Source organism: Ruditapes philippinarum, unplaced genomic scaffold, assembly GCF_026571515.1.
Source record: "Ruditapes philippinarum isolate M1 unplaced genomic scaffold, ASM2657151v2 ctg3754_1_1_1_1, whole genome shotgun sequence".
Lineage (NCBI taxonomy): Eukaryota > Metazoa > Mollusca > Bivalvia > Venerida > Veneridae > Ruditapes > Ruditapes philippinarum.
Window position 1 is genome coordinate 99,808 of NW_026852601.1, and position 23,109 is coordinate 122,916.

General features: G+C 31.0%; 2 protein-coding genes across 3 annotated transcripts in view; one reads left to right on the plus strand and one right to left on the minus strand.

Annotated features, from left to right (window-relative positions):
- The window catches only part of LOC132718798 (ubiquitin thioesterase OTUB1-like), a 17,799-nt gene extending 16,122 nt beyond the window's left edge, over positions 1 to 1,677 (minus strand). Inside the window, exon 1 of the mRNA XM_060702535.1 lies at positions 1,591 to 1,677. Within this exon, the coding sequence (XP_060558518.1) occupies positions 1,591 to 1,657 (67 nt within the window). The 5' untranslated portion in view covers positions 1,658 to 1,677. The remainder of the gene's footprint in view (positions 1 to 1,590) is intronic.
- Positions 1,634 to 22,810, plus strand: LOC132718787 (adenylate cyclase type 10-like). Of its 2 annotated transcripts, XM_060702519.1 has the most exons (32): positions 1,634 to 1,773; positions 2,279 to 2,449; positions 2,796 to 2,933; positions 3,526 to 3,672; positions 3,987 to 4,192; positions 4,517 to 4,592; positions 5,959 to 6,219; positions 6,541 to 6,623; positions 7,198 to 7,363; positions 7,859 to 7,890; positions 8,190 to 8,308; positions 9,179 to 9,255; positions 9,600 to 9,836; positions 10,315 to 10,471; positions 10,985 to 11,171; positions 11,530 to 11,613; positions 12,123 to 12,403; positions 12,939 to 13,167; positions 13,637 to 13,853; positions 14,209 to 14,721; positions 14,974 to 15,106; positions 15,497 to 15,692; positions 16,095 to 16,211; positions 16,524 to 16,687; positions 17,700 to 17,850; positions 17,966 to 18,057; positions 18,356 to 18,474; positions 18,837 to 18,933; positions 19,837 to 19,955; positions 20,886 to 21,003; positions 21,203 to 21,383; positions 21,558 to 22,810. In XM_060702519.1, exons 1-32 carry the CDS (start codon positions 1,749 to 1,751, stop codon positions 21,891 to 21,893), a joined length of 5,229 nt encoding a protein of 1,742 aa, XP_060558502.1. In that variant the 5' UTR covers positions 1,634 to 1,748; the 3' UTR covers positions 21,894 to 22,810. The 2 variants fall into 2 exon arrangements, 1 of the variants encoding a protein (XP_060558502.1); XR_009624143.1 differs by lacking the exons at positions 21,203 to 21,383; positions 21,558 to 22,810 and having other exon boundaries at positions 18,356 to 18,467.
- Positions 22,811 to 23,109: the final 299 nt, after the last annotated feature.

Genomic DNA, 23,109 nt, shown 5'->3' on the forward strand with positions numbered 1-23,109 from the left:
CATTATATAGACTTAAAAAAGATATATGAGCTGTGTCATGACAAAACCAACATAATGGGTTTGCGACCAGCATGGATCCAGACCAGCCTGCGCATCCGCGCAGTCTGATCAGGATCCATGCTGTTAGCTTACCAACTCTATTACAAGTAGAGAAACTGATAGCGAACAGCATGGATCCTGATCAGACTGCGCAGATGCACAGGCTGGTCTGGATCCATGCTGGTCGCAAACCCATTATGTTGGTTTTGTCGTGACACGGCTAATATCATCTTGTTTCTATTACTTTATATATGTGATATATCCACGAATGGCCATGATACTTTAGAAGCATTTTCACTCTTGCAGTGCTAGTTTGCTACTTAACTTCTTAAGTGATATTAAGTCGCAATATTTTGACTGCAAGACCCACTGATTTTAAATAAAAACATTTGACAAGACTTTGTGGCATGCAGGTTAACAAAAATGGTGTTGCCTGTATAACTGGGAGAATTTAGGGCAAACAATATTTTTTAATTAATTTAATTTTTATTGTTTTTCAAACTTATAAGTGTTCTCGACTGTTTGTTCCTTTTTTTTTATTTAGTTTGTACATCACATTGACACAGTAAAAGTAATATATATATGGCATTTATTATGTTCCAGCTTTATTGGTGGAGGATTGAGACATCAGATGCCCTTCTATATTTTTTCAGGCACAAATCAACCTAAGTAGAACCACCAACGTTCCGTAAGCTAGCTGGATTATGAGCTAGACCCACAGCGGTGAGGGCAAATAGTTTGAAGTCAACGACTTTAAATAAAACACACGGCCACTGACTCGTCCCTCTCAACTGTTTTTCAAACTAAATTGATATACCAGGGGCATTTTCTAATAATAATAGATAGATAGATAATTCTGAGCCATCTCGTGGAATCTAAGCCATTGAAATATATTACTGTATATCTTGTATTTCAATTAAATACAAGCAACTTATTTTAAAAGTAGAATAGAGGCACTGGTGAATCTAGACTTTACCTGGAATCACCACAAGGGTGTATGATTTGATATAAAAATAACTATTTTTGGAAACGAGGAAAGGTTAATAACAATAATCTGAAAGTTGCTAAAAAGCATAGAAGTGTTACTGAATCCAACCACAAGTTTGATACATGTTCGTAAAAATCCATAAGTAACAATGTATCATTCAGACCCTTTACCTAGAGATAAAAAATTGTGACTTGTGTAAGAGTACCTCTTATTTTATTTTTTATGACAAAAGTGTGCTCTTTTATGCAATTTTATGATCTCATTTTATTTATATGATTTATATATGTTATCTCTTAACTGTATGATTTTATATTTTGTATCATGTGCTATGTTCCTAAAATGTATAAATAAAAAATAAATAAAAGTATTTCGTTGATTTGTTGTGGTTCGAAAAATAACTGGTACGAATAAAACTTTAATAATTTCACAATGTGTCACGACGGATGACTTAATCACATAGTTCTGTTATCGTTCTCATACAAACTTTAATCCGAATCCCTTTTGATATAATGCGTAACGATTCAATTTTGTACTCAATCAGTAATTTTATAATTCAATCTTACTTGGGTCGAACACGAACTCTTCAGCCATTTTTCTATTAGAGTTTGCGCACGCGCGAAATGACGTCATAAATTCGTCTGACTTATCAATATGGATGTCAACACAAACCAAAAAATAGACAAAAAAAACAACATGTCATAAATATGCTAGAGTATAAAACATGTTAAGTCTCCAACCGATACAGGGTAAGTCAGTAAAGACAATGAAGGTTACAAAATATTTATAATGCCATAATTTTAAGGATGCAAAATCAATGTTTTCTATTGGAAAAGTGAATGAGAAACTCAGAAAGTAACATGAATATTTCCCCTAATTGATAGCAAATCTTGCTCGATATATATTGTAATGAAAGTGGGAAATGATAATTTAGATCTTTAAAAGGTGTATCGTTTTTTTTTGTTTCAAAACCCGAATGAATTGATGAAAATGATATCGGTGAATTTTTTGGAGTTTTTGAATCCCAGACAAGTAAAAGAAAAGACAAGTAGAATCTAAAAGAAAAGAAGTCTAAAAAAACTCCTTCATCTTAACACATGATTTGCATTGTCTGATTTTTTTGTAATTACTCCAAATTTTTATGAACAGATTGTTGATATTATTACTTAACATGAAAGGTCAAAGGATACTACAACTGTCTGAACATAAAACAAATTAATGTCAATCAATTTGACTATTTATTTTTAAACTCAGTATCTGGAGCAGGATCTGTGTCTACAACAGGCAGCAGTGACAATGATGAGACATCGAAGCTCAAGAAGATGAAGCCTCATGTACCTGGTATTGTAATATTTGCTGATCATAATCGCCCTCTGCCATGGTCTGTCACTTATCACGCTGTCACCCTGTTTGCAGATATTTCAGGTATTTTCCAAATTTCAGCTAAATGTTATTTTTGGTTCAGGAAGAACAAAAACTTATTTACCATTCTACATTGTAAATCAGGGCTTTTTCACAAGTGTGGGATGGGGTCCTAGTCCTACTTTAAATCTGGAGAAAATAACACAGTATTTTTGCAAAAGCCTGAAAAAGGGAAGAGAACATTTTAAGGGAAGCAGCCTATAAAGAGCCCCTGCTAAAGGATGAAAGCTGTTGTTTCCTTGAGCAAGAAACTTGTATGTAATGAAACTAAAATTTATTCTGTTTAATTAGAATAAACTAAAGATTACATTTGTTTTGAAATTGATGACATAAGTTATTTTATTTGAAGGATTTACTGCATTGTGTGAAAAATATAGTACAATGGGACAGTCAGGTGTGGATCAGTTGACAAGAACATTGAATGAATATTTAAGTGTTCTTGTGGAAGGCATATTAGGGTCAGATGGTGACATTCTAAAGTTTGCAGGTAATGCTTAATTTTAAATTAGCACATACAATGTACTTATAATTAATTTTGCTAGATTTTGATTTCCTTAAAAGTCTTTTAATTTAAACTGAATTTTAGTAGGCACTACATATATTTCCTTTTGCTATTTCTACATAATTATGACTAAAAGGTGCAGCATATATTCCATTTGTATTTTAGATAAATCCTGGCTAGTAGGTGTTGCATACATTTACTCAAGTAATTCTACTGAGTGCAACATGTTCCTTTTCAATGTCTGCTAAATCCTGAATAATAAGTTGTTAATTGTGCAACCATTGCACATATATTCATTCTTAATTTCTGGTATAAAAATCACAAATTGTAGTTGTAACTTGTTACACGTATTCAGTTGTAAAATATTGTAAAACCTGAAAGAAGATGCAACACAATATAATTTCCTTTTTAATATCTTCTAAAACGTTGTACATTTACTCAAAACGCTTGAGAAAGATGAATTTTGATGAAAGTGATGTAAATTTTCATAACAAACATTTTACTAAAAGAAATAGATATAATTTTGAATTTGATTGCATCTGTCTTAATAAATTAAAAAAGACTTTATACTTTAAAGGTGATGCTATTCTTGCTATATGGAGAGTTGGGAGAGTTGAAGAGCTTGAAGCTGAAGTAGAGAAAGTAGTAAGATGTTGTCTTGAAATACAAGATAAGTGTGGAGAATGGGACACCGATATTGGTGTGAAACTAACTGTCAAAATAGGTAAGTGTGTCTCAAACCTCAGGTGCCCCAGCAGAAATAATGACAGGCCTATGGCCTATACACCATCCTGCACTTTCATTCAATCTCATTAGACTTTATTATTTAAGCATTTTGAAATGATGTTACCTTACAATCAACAATTAAGACTTAAAGCAGGACAAGCCAATTATATAAATTGATAGTGTAAAAGATTTATAAAAGCTTATGAAGTTTTGCTTACGAAATTAAAGTCTGAATAAAAAAAATTAAACACAATTTTGATAAGATCTTCACTTACCAATAAATTAGCTGATAGAATCTTACCTTTCTACCAGGTGTTGCTGCTGGTGAGATGTCCATCACATTTCTTGGCAATCGTGAATATAGACACTATGTTGAGTTAGGGCCAGCTATTTCTGCAGTAAACACAGCTGAACATTTCTGTCAGTCTGGAATGATTGTCATATCACCTGATACATGGGAACATTGTAACCAAGCTAACTTTCAGCTAGAGCCAATGGAGGATTTGAAGCATATGAGAGTAAGTACAGTTTTGGCTTTTAACATTTACTATTTTTCTTTAATTTAAGACTTAATGAATTTAACTTTGATTTTTAATACATATAATGATATGTGTATCAATGAATTATCAAAATGTTATAAATCAGATGTGTGGGTTTTTGTTCTTGTTGCTTTTTTCCCTTTTTTTGTTGTATCTGTTTTCAAGGATTCTTTTTGAACTCATATTTTATATTAAACAAAATGCATTTATTAAGGTTTTATGAATGATTTTTCTTTTCAGTCAAACTGTTTTCTTTTTTGTCTGCTATTGACTAGGACTTTTTATTATATTTTTTTTACGAAGGTTACAGGAGTTGCTAAAGCAAAGCAAATTAGAAGCTATAGTTTACCAGCCCCACAACTGCATCAACAATTTGAAGGTATTGTTATATTGTTAGCAGAAAAAATGAGTTGCTTATGCCACCAATGGGAGAATGCTTGCCTTAGCAATCAGACAAGACTGTCTTATTTTTTTCTTTCTTTTTTTTTGCTGAATTTTAGCTTTTTTATTTTAAGGTAGTACACCCCTAATGGGCACTATAAGGAATTGTAAATTTGACAACATAGGACAGTTACATGCCTTAAATGTCACCTGTATGCAAAATTTAAATAAAATTTACCGTGTGGTTTATGAGTTATGGACATTTTTATGAACTAAAACTTTGCCATTAGAAGGGATTTTTTCAGAAATGAGGAAACTCTTAATAATCTATAATATCATCATTATGAAAAGTGTTTTCCTTTCGCTCATTGTTAAGAAATAAACAATGACATATAGGTAACAAATTAAACAAGCAAAATGATTGTTTTTAAACGAAATGTTTTTAATATGTATAAAAATGTAACCCTACCCCACCCACTTTTAACACTAATTTGACCATTTCCCTATGTAAAAAGCCTTATTTAAAATATCCCTAAAATTTTCCAAAATGAGGGGCTATTTTCAAAGTTTGCCTAAATTTTCTTTAATGTATATTGGTTGGTCTTGCAAAATTTAAAATACTTTTACCGTTTAGTTTTTATTTTATTAAACTTTGAAAATATCTGGTATCATACTTGCAATTAAATTTGGCATTATTTAGTAAATAAATACCTACAATAATTATATAATTAAAATGAAACACTTTTTTCTTCCATAGGGGGTCTGAGAGATTAATAAAAAATGTTAAAAAGAAAAAAAAGAAAGAAAAAAAATTGCCCCTTCTGGGGCTTGAACCCACGCCCCCTCAGTTTCAATACACTTTACAGTGATTTTAGCCTATTTGAATACTCTTCAAAGTGGAGACAGTGCATTAGGGGTGTACTACCTTAAGATCTCACACATTTACAACAGACAGTTCAGAATTGAAATCTGGACATGTGCGTGATATGAATACAAAATGTACACAGGATGTAAAAAAGTTAAAGAGTAAAATTGATCTTTTTTTATACCATTGTTTAATGTTAACTTTTAATTTATTGAAGTTCCAAACACCTGACTTAAATGCTGGCATAAATCAACAGCACCATACTCTCTGTTTATGCTCAAGTAAAATTATTAGGACATGGATTGTTTAGATATTTTCAAATTCAATAAAAAGTACTATTACCTACATTTCAATAATATACTAAAATTAAAAAATGTAGATATTGAATAATCAATTCGCCATCTTAGTGCAGTTACATGTTATTTCCTATTAAATTATATAAGAAGTTAACCCATTACTGCACTAAATGATGAAATCTAGTTCTTTTTCTTTCACAAAGATATGACACAAAGACGGCAATCTGATGAACTTACTGTTGATGATTTAAAAACTATAAGAAAAGTTCACATGGAGAGATTGGAGAAATTACCTACAATTGAATCTAACATGTCCTCATTGCCCCTGAAACCTATACCCTCCATAAAACTGACTGAAGTGGAAGAAAATAATCAAAGTGAAGAAAGTGACACATTCAGACCACAGAAAGATATGAAATCTTTGGTGCAAACTAAAATGCAAGTTGGATCAAAGTTTGGGAAATGTAAGTCTTAAATGCTTATAAAAATACAATGTATTATATATTATCTTAAGACATTCATGTAAGCGCTACATTGTTATGTTACCATGTAAAGTGAAGTCAGCAAAATCTCATTTAAATTTCAAAATAGATTGAAATCTAATTGAAAATTACATGACTTATATTCATGCTTTTAGAAAAATAAAAAATAATTTCAAAAAGCGTTAAATGGAAAATACTTAACTTCATATTATACTGTTTTACAAATTTTTGCTTATTGCAGCTATGACAATTACACATGACTAATAATACATAATACATATACAAGTGTGTTTGATTTTGTAGTAAAGAAGCTTGTCACCACAGTTACAGAGATGAAGCTAGATATAGCTTTAAGGTTATACATTCTTAGTCCAGTTCTAAAAAAGGTATAAGTTTTATTTTAATTAAAAAAAATTGACAGTTTTCAGAACACAACATCATTGACAATAATTTTCTGATGACGACCACTGATAATTTTAAAAAACATGGACATTTTTGAAATTGAAATTTGGTACAAATTATACTTTCCATGCATCTTTAAATTTTTATAATTTCTTTTTTTATTCTTTTTTTCCACTATAATGTACGTGTATATCTTCTACATTGTATTGAAAGAAAATAAGTTTCCCAGGGATAGCTCTTCATCCTCAGAAAATATGTATAATATTATTTAAGTTAGCACTTGATTTGCATAATAATTTAAAACTTTATTTTAAGTTTAGAAGTTTATTGTTCAGTGACACATAAGTTTGAGTTTTGCATTTTCAAAGACAAAGGGGAGATTGAAAAAAAAATTGTAGTAATTTGTAAATTAATTTTTAGTGAATACTTTTTCAAAAAATTCCAACAGTATTAATGCTATTTATAGTTTAACCTTTTACCTCATGAGCATATTGCGAAAAATGGCCAAACACGCTTATATAAGGGAAAAGGTTAAAGCATACTTTATCATTATTACAGATTGATGATAATCAGCCGTTGGAGTATTTATCAGAGATGAGACAAGTGTCCATCTTATTTATGAACCTTGTCCTAGATGAAAATGTGCAAAAAGATACTGAGCAAAATGAACACTTGCTGCAAAAGATATTTGAGCTGGTGTACATGAAAACAAAGGCCATGCATGGTATAAATAATATTTTTAAATATTGTGAACCAATAAACAAATGCATTCTCTATATTTTTGCATTATTCAACTCAATTTAAATTATGTAAATATTCAAAATTTTCTAATCTTTTCCTTTTAAATTATAGCTGTTGAATTTTGATATTAATGCTATTTAATTAAATCTTCTCCTGTTACCTCTGCCCTGAATTTCCAGAATTGATTAGTTTATCTTTCAATAGGAACCTGTTTAATGTCAATTATTAGGACATAAAAATAAAAATTTGCAAGTTGTTCAGCCAGCAGTATAGAGCCTGGTCAGACTGCATGGATGCACAAGCTGGCCTAGATCTATATTAGTGGCAATGCTGTGCAGGTTTAATTTCAGCATAAAAAGGTGCTAGTGTATTTATATTATGCAAATGCATGCAAATTTAATGTTTTCCTGTTAGTGAAGGTTTGCTATCTCTTTCATCATTTTAATTCAGTTTGAACATTATGATTATTTATTTACAGGAGCACTAAACAAAGTTTTCCTGTTTGACAAGGTAATGTACAATTTTATGTGTTTGCAAAATAACACTTTAATAAATTATTCTGTACCTTACTTGCCTTTTATTTAGTGAACAGCCATCCATGCACAAATATATTCCATGATATTCATGCATATTTGAAACTCACATATTTGTACTGGTTATGTTCAAATGCAAAACTTAAAAAATAGATTAAAACATATTAAAAGTTTTGGAATGAACCAGTTAGTCAAATAATTATGGAAGTGCTATGTTTTCTTTTCTGGAACTCATTTTAGATAGGTTCTTTAAAGCACAAACTCTTTTTTATGTAGGGTTGTACATTTTTGGTAATATTTGGATTACCTGGGTACAAACATGAAAATGACTGTGCCCATGCTCTTACTTGCTCAGGAAGAATGAAATGCCAGCTTGACAATACAGAAGGTGTAGAGTAAGTTGCATGTTTGAAACATTTAGTTACCATTTTGAAGGCCAGCCTCTATGTTCAAAATCTTGTGCACATGTGGACACATTTTTAATCCATTTTCATTATTATTTCATTATTTGTTAAACTTTGTTTGATGTGAGATGTATTTTGGACAAAACAGGGTATTTTCACCTTATCATCAGGGGCAAAAGTAAAGGCCAAATTCGCAATCCAAATTGGTTTCTTTTTTTCTTCAAAATTTCAATTAAAAAAAGAGTAAAATCCCAATAGCAGCCAAAAAGATCAAACTATTTAAACTTGAAACTGTTTTGATTTCTGTCTTGAAAGATGTGACAGAAATGTGATCATACACATGCTAAAAAAACTCATGTGTAAGGTAGATTTTCAACTTCTTAAACTGTCTCAAATTTCCCAATATGCCTAAAAAAATCCAATTTATGCCAGGGACCTTTCCCCAAAATAGCTGGAAAAGGCCCTGCAAAGATTATTAATAACTTTATGTTAAAAATGTTGCACACAAATTTAAGAAAATGCAACCAAATATTCAAAACTTTCTTACAAATCTAAGATATTGCTGAATTGTTAAAGGATATAACTGTTACATTTATTTCACCTATATTTCCTATTGTAAAACATGCCTTGCCTGAAAATATGATAGGTATGATTGGGTATACAATCTTTTAACTTTTAATTGAGTACCTACGTTTTGTCTAAAAAAAACCCCAAAGATTCGAACAACTAGTGAACAAATTTGGTGTGACAAATTTTATTCAGTCTGATTTACAATTCAGGTTAGACTGACAAAAATATGATGTCAGATAAGTTATCTAGTTGTTTTGCTTTGCCTTTTATATATTTTTTTTATATTTTCAGAAGAGTTTCAATAGGTGTGACCACTGGAACAACATTTTGCGGAGTAGTTGGACATAATCAAAGACATGAATATTCTGGTTAGTAAATATAGAAATGGTTTCAATTGTATTGCCTTTGCTGTCAAGATATATAAACTAAGGAATTCTGTCTAGATCCTATGCATGCCTTAGTAGAATAACATTTTATGAATAAAAATGCTAATTGATATTTGTCACAGACACATTACGTTTTATACATTGTATCATAATTTATTTTAATTTCCTTTACTACTTAGAAAATTCGTAATAGTGTATACAATAGAATTTTGTTTTTATAGACAGCTTAATTAGCTGTTACTTTGTTAACAATTTATTTGAAAATGAAAAAATGATTTGTGTTTTATTTTTGTGTTTTCTTTGTATTTTTTTGGGTCAAAATTCAGTGATTGGACGTAAGGTAAACATGGCTGCACGATTGATGATGCATTATCCAGACAAAATAACCTGTGACACAGATACATACCAAACATGTAGATTACCACCATCATTTTTTGAAGTTTTAATGACAAAGAGAATGAAGGGCCTTCGGAATATTGGAGTTATAAGACAGTTTATTGGTTATTCAAAGGATGAAAAGATGGTTGCAAAAAGTGTCATGCATACAGATTATCCCATTCTAGGTAAAATTTTAACAAATTTAATTCTTTATAGTGTCTGTAGCACAAATTTTAAGATATACAAAAATATAGAAGTAATCTATACCTTGCTAAATATCTTTGAATCTGGATGAATCCATTAATAATTTTAAGGCACAATTTCAAGGTGAAATTAGTGCAGATGATGATCAAACAGCAAGAATGTGCTGTGCTGACTGATACTAGCCTGCACCAGCTGGTTGTATGGGTAATGATAACACAAAGTGTTAATATATGAATTAAATTGTATGAAGTGCTGCCAATAGGAAAAGGGTTAATAAACATTTTTCTTTTTTATAATTTAATTTCATGTAAGTTTTTTTAATTGGTTAATACACGCAATTGTAAAACAAAAGTTTTCTTATATTTTTGTTGCAACCATGTCATTGGCTAGTGCTTAAACTGTAAAAGCTTAAGATGTTTCTTCTAAAGGTCATTTAATGTCATTTACCATTTTATTCAGGTAGGCAAATGGAAGAATTCATATTTAGAGAACAGTTGAAGGTTATGCAAAAAGATGAGAATAAGAGGCGTCATTTGGTCTTCAGTGGACCATCTGGTATAGGCAAAACAAAAATTCTAGATCAAGCACTTCTTACAGCTCTTCAAGAAGCATTTAAGTATGAAATTTTTATTTGTTTATAAGTAATGAGTTGTGTAAGTAAACAAATTTGAAATTTATACAATCCTACTATAAAATTGTTGTTTATATGTTGTTGCACTATGGTCTCACAGTTTATTATATCATAGAGCATTGAAATTATAAGGTGAAGAAATGTATAATGAGTACTTATGTGAAAGAAAAGAAATGCAATATTTTATAAACATTGGTATACACGTCAAGAATATTCTTTAAAGGGTTGTTAATGAGTAAACATGGTAATTTCATTTGAATCTGGAGCTTAAAATTCAGTTTGTACACCAAAATAGTCTCTGATGATTACAAAAAATCATGCAAAAATTTATAATGTATTCATGTCTGAATAACTTGCTTTTATCCCTTTCTTGCTAACAATACATCTATTCAGGCATTTTATTACTTGATACACCTCTCAATATATTACAGCATTATTATGCTAATTATAAATCCATGCCAGTACATGTATATAAGATAATATATTTTTCAATTCCAGTACAGTATCATGTCGTGTTGAGTTGGAAGACAGCAGTTACCCACACTTTGTGTCAAACCACATATTACGAAGTTTGCTGAGTAACAGAGGTTACTCAGACAAAATTGAAAAAGAACCATATCTGCTAGATGCTATTGGAGATGAAAGTGTTTATCTCTATGTCTTAAATGATGTACTTGGGACACAGGTGCAGACTTTTGTTTTAATTTCTGTAATAAGAATAAAATATACATGTGCATGTATATATGTATATTCTAAAGTAATGGCATTTAAACTTGTGCAAATGCATGGAAAAATCTGCTTTTGACTGTATATTCAACATAACATTTAATTTTCAATTGCATCAGGAACTATTTTTTTATACTGTAATCATAAATTAATCATATCTAGTATTTGTTAAAAACTAAACTAGACAAATTAGCAAAATATTAAATTGAATGAAAACACACTTTCAACTTAATCCAGAAGATGATATTTGTGTGACTAAATCATATATAACATATAAAATACATTATGCTCTTCTAAACAAAATGTGTTTATTTTAGATTGAGAAACCTGTTTCCCTAGTTGGTGAAAAGGTAGATGAAAAAGCAAAACGGCGTTCACTTTTTAAAAGAATTGCACATGAGGTATAACATTTCCTGTATTTAGTGCTAAAAACTACTGATTGCTTTAATTAATATTGAATATTTCCTTAATTTTAATTGATCAGGTGCTTTATAGATAGAGCTTTAAGATAGATTTTGAACCTAGAAATTTCATTGTCATAAACATTTCCTTGTATTACATTTGTATTATGCTCAAAGCTAGTCAAATTTAATTATTGTATTGCCATTTAAAAAGGTAGAAATAACAACAAGTTGACGGTCTTAAATATTTAAAAATATGTTAGTCTTTAAGTCTATTTCTTTTTTTTCCTGCTTTTGTTTGGTGATGATTATTTGGGTTTTAATTATGCTGTGACACCCATTTGTTTAATTTGATTTTTTCTCAAAAGGCCCTTTAAAAAAACAGCTTGTATTTTCCTAATTGTTGTATGTATGTGAAACACAGCAATAGTAAGAAAATTGTTTAAGTGAATTATTGAATTCTATATTGCTGAACTATATTACCTTATAATATGTTTGTATGATTATAGTGTTTTGATACTGATGGGACTGTAGTTGTCATAGATGATGCACACAACATTGACACATTTTCATGGGCATTAATATGTGAGCTACTGCCTTTAAAAAATTGCCTTATAGTTATGAGTATAAGGCCAAATATTCTGGATGTTCCTTCATGTCCGGAAGCACTGTATTTCTTTGAACATTCTGAGGTGAAACTTCTTGACATGCGTGCACTGGATCCGAAATATGTAGCCCCACTAGCTTGCCAAATGATGAATGTTTGCAGTATACCAAGGGATCTAGATAGGTAGGCAATGTGATTTTGAATTAACTATCAAGTAAGCATTTAAATTTCACCAATTGTTCCATATTACCATTGGATTATTTTTTCAAGATGATTGTGTGAGGTTTACTTTTTTGTAACCTACACGTTTATAAATAAATACATGGTTAAAATAAAGTAACATGATTTTTAGTTTGTGTTCAGTTATCTTCAAACAAGCTAAATACATGGTTAAAATAAAGTAACATGATTTTTAGTTTGTGTTCAGTTATCTTCAAACAAGCTAAATACATGGTTAAAATAAAGTAACATGATTTTTAGTTTGTGTTCAGTTATCTTCAAACAAGCTAAATACATGGTTAAAATAAAGTAACATGATTTTTAGTTTGTGTTCAGTTATCTTCAAGCAAGCCTTTAACCCATTTTAAGTGTTGACCTTTGTTTAACATTCTTTGATATTCAGTTACTGTTACTCTATTACTGTTACTTGTTACAAACATATATATTTTTTGCTTCGGTGCTTTGATACTATATATGACATGTGTTTTGTGTTTTTTAGAATTTTACGAGAACAAAGTCATGGAGTGCCATCATGGTGCCTAGAGATATTGAGAGACATGCTTGAAAATTATCAGTTAATCATAGTAAATGATGACGGAAGTTCAGAATACAAACATGATGTCATTGCTCCACATAGGTCACTTATTACAACATCAGCAGCGATGCACATGTTGAATGTTCCTAGTGAGGCAAGGATTCATCAGCTACAAACTTTCTCTGTTACAGAGGTAAACTTATTTCATTTAGACAGATTGAGTCAGTTTGAGTGACTTATTACAATGAATTTAGAATTAAATTAAATTTTCTTAGCTGAAATGAACTCCCAAAATTAAAAAAAAGTATTTTTCTTCATATATTATAATAAATAATAGCTTAGTTCAAAACTTTGTATTGTTAATTTATTTCAAAAAATGTATTATGACTTTAAGATGAACCTTCTTTTTCTTGTCCTTTTATCATTTTTATAACAGAAGTTTCTTTAAGAGTCTTTGATTTATCATTCCACTTTTATTGTTGTGTTTTGAAATAGTTTTTTAATGCTTTATATGCTATGGTATGTTTTATTTTAAATATCAAAAATGAAGAGTAAGAAAACATTGATGATGTATTTGCAGAAACATGTACAACATGTTTCAGATTTTCTTCTTAAGAAAAAACAATCATGGTTACAAATGCTTTCATTTTCTCATCCTCTAGTTAACAGATGATGATAATCCACCACCTCCTGAAAAAGCTATTTTACCACATCTAGACATTGATAGTGTACCTCAGCCTAAACGAAGGGGTTCACTAAGGGTACCATCCATAGAACTCCTCAGCAGTAGACAAAGCAGCCAAACAGCAATGACTAGGATAGCCCGTTTTGCTAAAAATATTGATTCTAGTAATTTACCTGTACCTGTTTCCATGAAAGGTATGGACCAAGTTTAAATATTTGTCATTAAACAGTTGTTTTTTAGGATATAATTACACCTATTTAGAAATCTTGTCATTATTTTTTCTCTTTTCAAGTTTCTTTGTTTTTCATACAGCTGTTCAATAACATGTTTTACATTTCACAGTTTTAAAAACTGTACTAAACACTGAAGCTGACAAAGGTATAATGGTAAAACTAACATAAATTAGCCACCATCGTAACTCGTATAATATAAGTGATAAGTTTAAGCATAAAATTTCCAATTATTTTTTATTGATTATTTGATAAGAGTTCAGCTTTATAAATAAATCAGGATTTATTATTAAATGTTAACTATTGTGTCTATTGGTAGAACTTATTGTAGCACGGATTGATTCAATGAGAGCAACAGATCAGTTGATGATCAAGTGTGCTGCAGTTCTTGGTAAAGTTGTACGCCGTGATATTCTTGAAATCCTATTACCAAAGGCCCATCGCCCTAAACTTGCTGGGACCATTCACAGACTTATGGAAAGCGGTATTTTTACCTGCTCCAAATCTCCAACATCTCAAATGGCAGTCCGAGGTGTACAGGATGAACTCAAAGTACAACAGAACAAATGTTTTTGCCATAGAAGTGCATCAGAAATGTCTACAATGGAAACAAACTCATGCTATGAACCAATGTTCACACACCCGTTATTGCAAGAAACTGCATACGAAGTGCTGATGGAATCACAGAGAAATGAGTTGCATACAAAGGCAGCACAGTATCTAGAACTTTCAGCCGATGAGCTGAGGGGACATATACCATACTATGTGTTATTTAGACCACCAGCAGATGACCTTGAAGAGCAAGCAAAAATGATTGAACTTAAACTTGCTGGTTTGTAGTATTCTCTTTATACTTATATCTTTTATTCAATGCCATCACAAAAAAGTACAATATTTGTGTGATGCATTTGGCTTATTTTGTTTTAGATTTGGTTTTATTCGTTGTTTCTTTAAGAGGGTTTCGGTATCATCAGACTATAATGATATGTGCTGCATATTGACTAGAGGCTATCACAACTATACTATTTGAACAGATTAACATAAAGTGTCCTCTTTCTATTTAATTTTATCCAACTGTTCTTAGATGTTGACGCTGTAATATCTGTAAGAAGAAAAGGCCTTCAAGAAATGGAAACGGAAACTAGAACTTTTACATATGATGCTATTCAATCAAAGTCAAAGCGAGGGCGTAGGCAGGCAGTATTTGTATCATCTAAGTAAGAGATATGATATTACATTTGTATAGCTTCTGTATATGTGTTTACAAAATAAATGCTAACGGTTGCTGTTCCATTGATATGTTTTATGTCTTTTCCACTCAAATCATATTTATGGTTAATTGTTAATTTATAATGTTCAACATTTTTTATTTACAAAAATTTTTGAAGATTGGATGTATTTTTTTCTACCAATAGATACTGTTATATGATATATCCCTGTTTTTATATTCTTTTGTTCACTAAACCTGTAATTTATATTCAATAACTATTCATATATGCTAGAGATTTCACAAATAGAAACATATTTTCAAAGAAACAATTCATATTTCATTAAAAGATCCACATACTATGTCTATAAGTTATCAAATTTAATTTTCTCTTGTTCAGGGAAGCTTTTCAGCTTATAGGTGAGATTGCAGAGGGTGGCACACCTCTTGAGCCCATACATGTATATATCCGAAAGTTGATGCCAATCTATGAATCTTTGATTCATCATTTGAGATGTATCAACAAGACAAAGAAGGCTCTGTTCATACTAGCTGAAGCTATTGCTGCAGCCCTGGTTATTGATTGTACGGATCAGGTATTACATTATCTATCAAAAAAGTTAACTTAGATATTAATATGTGTTTTAGATATTAAAAAGACTGAAGTTTTTTTTATTTTCTTTAAGTATTATAAATGTAGATCCATAATGGTTTAAAATATCCCATGATCATTTTAAATCAGAGGTAAAAGTAAATATTGTAATATTTTCACATGTTAAAATCAACTTGCATTGCATTTTATTTTAAAGAAGCTAGATTAAGTAAGAAGGAAATGAAACTTTTCGATACAAATGCAATAAGTGATTCATATTCTTTGCAACCATAGAAGAAGTAAAAATCTGAAAACAATTTTTTTAGAGTATATGAAATAAAACATACAAGTTTTGTGGAACTGCTATTAAGTTTAATGAAACCCACTTCATAATTTTCTATTTTAGGCTGTAGAGTTTGTTCATATTGCTCTTGACATGCTGGATATGATCAAGAAAGACACTCCACGACTTGACAAGAACCAAAAAATGATTTTTGCAAGGATAAACAGACTTCATGCAAAAGCAAGTAGCTCTTGTACTGTTTTGAATGAATTGATTCAATTTAAATACAACTTAACGTAAACATTGGTTTTCACAAGCGTAGAAAAATGATAAGACACCCAAGATACTACAATCAAAGCAGTTTTCTAGGTTTTGTATTTGATTTACATAAATTGCCAATTAGATATTAATATTCCCACAAGCTTTAAATACAAAAAGAGAAATGCTAAAATCAAATATTCTAAAGACTTTGTAGGAAGATTTTTCAACAGATCATTTTAAGTTTTGCCTATATAGGTAAAGAAAAATAATTATGATTTTTATTTGATGCAGATTCTGTATCATCTAGGAGATGTAAAGAACGCTTACAGACAAATCCCAGTTGCTGCTGCATTCTTAGGACTCAGAGAATCTAAGCAACCTACCTCCTCACTTTTTAGAAATTTATGGCTTATCATCAAATTTAACTACTGTTTAAGATTTCCTTCACATAAAAGGTAGGTTCACTTAATACTTGGATTAATTTTTTTAATAGAAACAATTTGTGTTAGTATTGATTCAATTAATGTATTAAGGATTGTTTTTTAAAAAAAGGATATACTTTGTCTTATTTGTCTTATTGAGTCTTTGCAACATTCATACGCATATCTGTTAGCTTTTATAATGTATTTTGTATATGTAAAGTATTGAACTTATGTTCTGTGAAGAATTACATTTGTTTTCTGTAAAAATTGTCATTTAACCTTTTCCCTTATATAAGCGTGTTTCGACGGCTTTTTGACCCCTCCCCCCCTTTTTGAGGCCTCAAACAGTGAAAACGAAAATGTCCTATTTAGACCCCAAACACTGTTTTTCGTTTGAGAAATGTTGTTGAAAAAAGTGACCATTTTTTCGGCGCCGTCCCCCATTCAAATAATACATCAGGGGGTTGCCCCCTTCTGTTTGGGGGGTTTGAAGGGGGGCGGAGTCCCCCTCATCGCCAAGAAAATTTTGGACTTGTGAGAGGCTTAAAATGACCCCAGGTTGATCATAAGGTAACGTGTAACCAACGCTGAAAAGCCTTTGACTCTATCTCAATCCCTTGAGAAGTTGCAGCACTTTGAAATAAATTTTGATGGAAAAAATCGAGGCAAAAAAGTGATTTTTGGCAATTTTGAGATGTCCCGTCGTTGCCATGGTTACAGGAAATTTAAGACTGAGCATGTCGTTACAAAGGCAATGGTCCAGTCAACATTTGTGCCAAGTTTGATTAGTATTGAAGCATTTTTCATAGTTTCATAGCAGTTTGAACTTGTAAGAGGAGGCTTTTCAGTGAAAATGGCCATTTTTCACAATATGCTCATGGGGGAAAGGGTTAATATAGTATTTATTTTTCTGCTACTTTTGTTGCTACAATTGTAACAAGAACATTTTGGTCATAATTTCTTGTCAAATAGTTTCTAAAGGAACGATTATTTAACAATTTTATACATTTAAACATAATCATATAATTTCTTTTGTGTCAACCAGTGAGCCTCTTGATGTGTCTGTTCTGGAACAATGTTACCTCTTTGCTGATCTATATAAAATGGATAAAGAACAAGGACATATAAACCCAAAGTTAGCACATGCCATTAAATTGTTTACAACAATTTTGTCGGGAGGAGCACATATACACCAGGTTTGTATTAGTTTTCTTTTGATATAAAAACGGGTAATTACGTTTTGATTTCTTTGTATATCAATCAATAACATTGACGGAAAGACATACCTTTGTTTTATATTTTTATTTATAGATAGTTGACGCCTATTCTGGAATGATAGAGTGTAGCCGAGAAAAGAGATGGATATCAACATGCGAAGGTCTTCAGTGGGATCTACTTCACATGTTTGTAGTTCTACAGTTTTGCTTTATTAACTGAACGACGCTTTTAAGTATATGATTGAGTTTATTCTTAAAAATAGACTAATTTTTCTTGTCAGTGGTATGTTTTTGAAAATTTAATTTAATTTTTTTAATTAAAAAATAAAAAGGGGTGGGTGACTTGTTTGAAACGCATGAATATATCTTTTATAATAGATTCATGACGGGAAAGATAGTTTATGTATATTTACATAAGTTTGTTTTTTGTGTGAGTTTTTTTTTCAATAAAATTAATTAACTCAGAAAACATGACATTATACAGATGTGCAAAAAGAAGTGAAGAACTTTCAACTTATGACAGAAATATATTGTGTGAGATATATGCAACCAGCTGCATTGAGTTCTTCTTGCATGCGAACCTGGAGAAGGCCAAGGTAGTTGGTATGTGAAGATGAAATAATATAAAGAATGTTTAATTCTTCTTAAAACAGTATGTTATGATTATAACCAGGGTTTTTGCTTTACACCATTATACTTTTACGATTTGTTCAGAGATTTTGTTTATTCAGCTCTTTGTTTTGAAAGAAAAATGTGGATTACTTTTCCTAATTGATTGAAATACTGTGTTTTTGCTTGTAGATCATTCAAAAGAAAACGAAATTTGATTCTAATAAGTTTTCCTACTTCATTTTGTCAAAGATCATCCATATTTACTCATATGTTAATATATGATGCTCTGTATTAAGAATTAACTTCTTGATATATGCTGTCATAATTTCTCTTTCGTGTTCTTCTTTCTCTAGGTAAAGCAGCTGCAGACATATGCGTGTGTATTCGAGATGTTCAAACAACGAATGTCTTCTGCCCTTTTTATTTCTACTTGTGCTTGTTCAGGAATGTGTAAGTTTGGATTCCCTCAGATTTTTCATTGTATGGTTACTATCAAAAAGAGATTTGATACTGAAAGCAATAACTTGGAATCACCAGTTTATCATTTGCTTGCGCTTTTTCATAAATATGTGCTCTAGTTGTTATGTTATTTTTTGTTCAACAAAAAGTTGTGGACGTGCAATAGAAAGAAAGAACGTCAATGTTTAATTCAAAAACCAATGTGAATGTATATGAAAATAATTAACCTTTAACGTGCTTAATATCTTAAATGCCCTATTCATCTTTCAATCTTTGGCATAAATATTTATCTTGATCTAAAATAGCCGCATGGGTATAATAATGTTTTGACGGCTTTTTGCCCGCCCCCCCCCCCCTTTTGAGGCCTCAAACAGTGAAAAAAAATGCTCTTTTTGGCCCCAAACACTGGTCTTCGTTTGAGAAATGTTGTTAAAAAAGAAATTTAAGTGATCATTTTTTCGGCGCTGCTGGCCAAGAAAATTTTGGACAGGCTAAAATGGCCTCAGGTCGATCTTAGGGTAACTAGTAACCAACGCTGAAAAGCCTTTTACTCTATCTCAATCCATTGAGAAGTTACAGCACTTTGAAATCAGTTTTGATTGAAAAAAAAACAATTCAAAATAGTGATTTTTCGCAATTTTGATAGGTCCCTCCGTTGCCATGGTAACAGAGAATTTACGATTGAGCATGCTGTTACAGAGGCTATGGTCTAGACAAGATTTGTGCAAAGTTTCATGAGTATTAAATTATTTTTCATAGTTTCATAGCAGTTTGAACTTGTAACAGGAGGCTTTTCAATTAAAAAGGCCATTTTTCACAATATGCTCGTGAAAGAAAGGGTTAAGGGATGAAAAGCTTATATCTAGTGATGATAAAATTGTTTTCACTTTCTAGTTACCATGAAAGCATTGGATTATTGGAGGTAATGAAAGGCAATGCTGTAAAACAGTCAGATAAACTTGACATTCGTGCATTGTACCAGGTTGCTTGCACTGAAATTGCTTTGGTCGGAGGTAAATTTCCCATAAGGTTTCTAAGATAACATGCTTTATTTATGTCCATCATTTTATATAAGGGGCAGGACGTGAAATGGTTGCGCATTTGGTTCAAGAGAGAAAAATTCAAGACAAAAACAAGACAAAGTATATAAGTTTGCAACCAAAATGCACTTGAATAAGATATTTTTGTGTATAAAATCTTTATTTGGAACATGAATATTAAAACATTTGCACAACTGACAGAAATATACTTTGTCTTGTTTGGTGAACTTTAAAACTTAAAGATGTGAGTAAATGAGTAGAAAATCCGACCAGAATTGTCACGTGTCTATTCGCCAAATATGTACTTGACCAGTTTATATCTTCAATAACTTCGACAAATCAGAAGCTATAAATCTGAAACTTAAAAGCATGTGTGTTACAAATATTGCCTTAAGGAATTGGCATATTGAAAAATTTCAAACTAACATACAAACCCACTTACCTGTAGGAAATATGTGTCGGTGTTTTGAATATTCATGACTCGGTAGCCATTTTGGCAAATCTGCAACGATTTTTTCCTCGCTTGAACCAAGTGTGCAACCACTTCACGTCCTGCCCCTTGAAATAGCAGTAGTTGTGTTTGTAAGATTTAAAAAAATTGTAATTGTAAACGTTTCGCTTTTTATTTTATAGTATCATAAGTTTTGTTTACAAGTATTTATATGTAAGACAGAAGAATCAAAGCCATTTAGGTATGTAAAAACATTTGTAATGTGTAACAAATCAAAATAATATTACATGTAATAGTCATATTATCAAGAGAAATATCACCGTCTATTATTACATGGCATGACTATAATAGTTTGGCATTCAAAGTTGAATAAAGCCTTAAACGTCTTTGAGAAAAAAGTTTTATTTACCTGTTGCAGTTATATGAACATGACAACTGGCATTCTATTTCAGGAACTCCACCAGAAAACGTTCAGACATGTATCTCGTGTCTAAAGAATTACCTGTATGTTGACAAGACAGTACAAAAATCTGCAGAAAAGTACTACATTGCTATGACAATTTCACTATGGTATTACTTCTATGTCTACCTTCTTAATCATTAAAAAGTGCAAATTTTGTCCACTCAATTGTTATGAAATAAATATTTTGGCATTTTTATAAACACATTCCTTTTATTAAAATTGACCATGTTAATCGTTATTACATCTATTATCCGACTGTATGTGTTACGTTTCAGTCTTTGCTTATCATGTGAAGCTTCTGTTTAGGTTTGCTCGATTTGAGAAATGGACGGAGTGTCAAGACTGGTTGGACAATGGTATTGTGTATGAAATGCGTGAATCTTCGTACTATATGTGTATGGGAAATGTCAATCGCTTGGAGTCTGTTCTAATAACGATGTCAATAAATGGAGAATTAAGAGGTTCTCATGTAAAGAACGCAAAGAAGGTAAGACAGAGTGCATAAATAATCGCTTATTTAAAGTCAAATATTAAGGTACAAATTCTGTCAATGTTTAGATTTCGGTATAGATTTTGAGATAGTAGAATAATTTAGAGAACAATAAAGATGCATCTAATATTAGTTGCAGAAATGCCTTACTGTATTTTTTTATTTCTTCAGATATTTAAATCATGTTGCAAACAAGTAGAAGATATACCAGTACTGAAACCAAGATTGCTCCACTTAAAGGCATACTTCAATATGGTGCTTGGGCGAAGGACTAAAGCCAGGAAATTGGCCAATAAGGCACTTAAACTGTGTAAAAATCAGGGAAATGTGTTTGAGGCAAGATGGCTACATTCTAATCTTAATACTTGGTTTGAAAGAGAAACTGATGGAAACAAAAACATCAATGAAAAATGGAAAGAACGCTCTGTAAGCTGTGGCGGACGTTGGAACCAAGAAAGTGTGACTCAGGAACCTACCATGTACCCCCTTCCAATTGTAAGGAGGTGAAACTTGAATTGGTGTCTGATCGGCATCAGGTAATAACTGCAATATGACCTCGCTCAGGTAGAGGTGCCTGTATGAACAGCTCTAAAGGTTTTCAGTTGAAATTTTGCATGTAACGTTTATTCAATCAGGTATCAAAATATTAGAAATGACTGGGCTTGCGCAATGTAAGGGGAAGTCTGTAAAAGTAAAAGTTCCCCGCCGGTCAATCAGACATTATTTGAAGATATTCTGAGATTAAATATTATGTAATGATCTTATTGGAATTTAGTTTCCAGGTATATTTCTAGTATTTGTTTGCATTTGTTTATGTTCAGACCTGCATTTTCTTATTCTTTATTTGTGTATTGTGCAAAGTTGCTGTTTCTGTAACACATGGTGGTTGTTCATCAAGAATTGTGTACCAATGTTATTATGTACTGGAATGCTGTATTTGAAGTATATTAACCATGATATCAATTAGATTTTCAAGGCAGCTATGAAAATGGTTTCTTCTGTAATGAATGATTGCTAAAATTGTATGTGTAGGTTGTGCAACAAAGCCGTCCAAGTAAATCAATATAATTTTAATAGTACCGCATATAAAGTAAAATGTGGTTTAAAACATAGTGATTGTACAATATCTTATGTTCATAATTTACATGTGCTACTGTATGTGATAATGTCTGAATGGGGTAATGTTGTAAATATGATTCAAATTAAATTAACCTGTCAAAAATTGTGAAAATGAAATTGATTGTTTATGTAAAAAGAATCCAGGTGTAATGTCACACAATTAAAAGAATGTTTTTAATCAAACTCAGTGTGAAAGAATGAGTCTTATTTTGCATTTTATATGTTAATATTTAATTACGCATAAGACGTTTTTGTTTATTTGCATACAAGTATGAACTCATACAAATAATAAATATAAAAGCCTATTGATAGTTTCTTAAAATCGATTTACGGACAGGGCGGACCGTGGGACAGGGCGGACGGGACCGTACCAGGTTGGACCGTATGTTTGGATGGGGCGGACCATATTTTGCGACAGGGCGGACTGTGACTCGAGACGAGGCGGACCGTGGTTTAAAGTAATAAAAATATTAAGTAATGTCTTTTCTTTTTTTTCTTTTATTATAGTTTTAAACATATACATATATTAATTCAGTTATTTGATTTAGAATAAATTTGTTTAATGAAATTATATAAAAAAAACAGTATCGAGTTTGACATTATG

Coding starts and splice junctions, on each gene's coding strand:
- LOC132718787 (XM_060702519.1), top strand. CDS start 1,749: ATGTTAAGTCTCCAACCGATACAGG. Junction 7,891..8,189: donor AAGTTTTCCTGTTTGACAAG/GTAATGTACAAT, acceptor TTTTTTATGTAG/GGTTGTACATTTTTGGTAAT. Junction 17,851..17,965: donor GAGGAGCACATATACACCAG/GTTTGTATTAGT, acceptor TTTTATTTATAG/ATAGTTGACGCCTATTCTGG.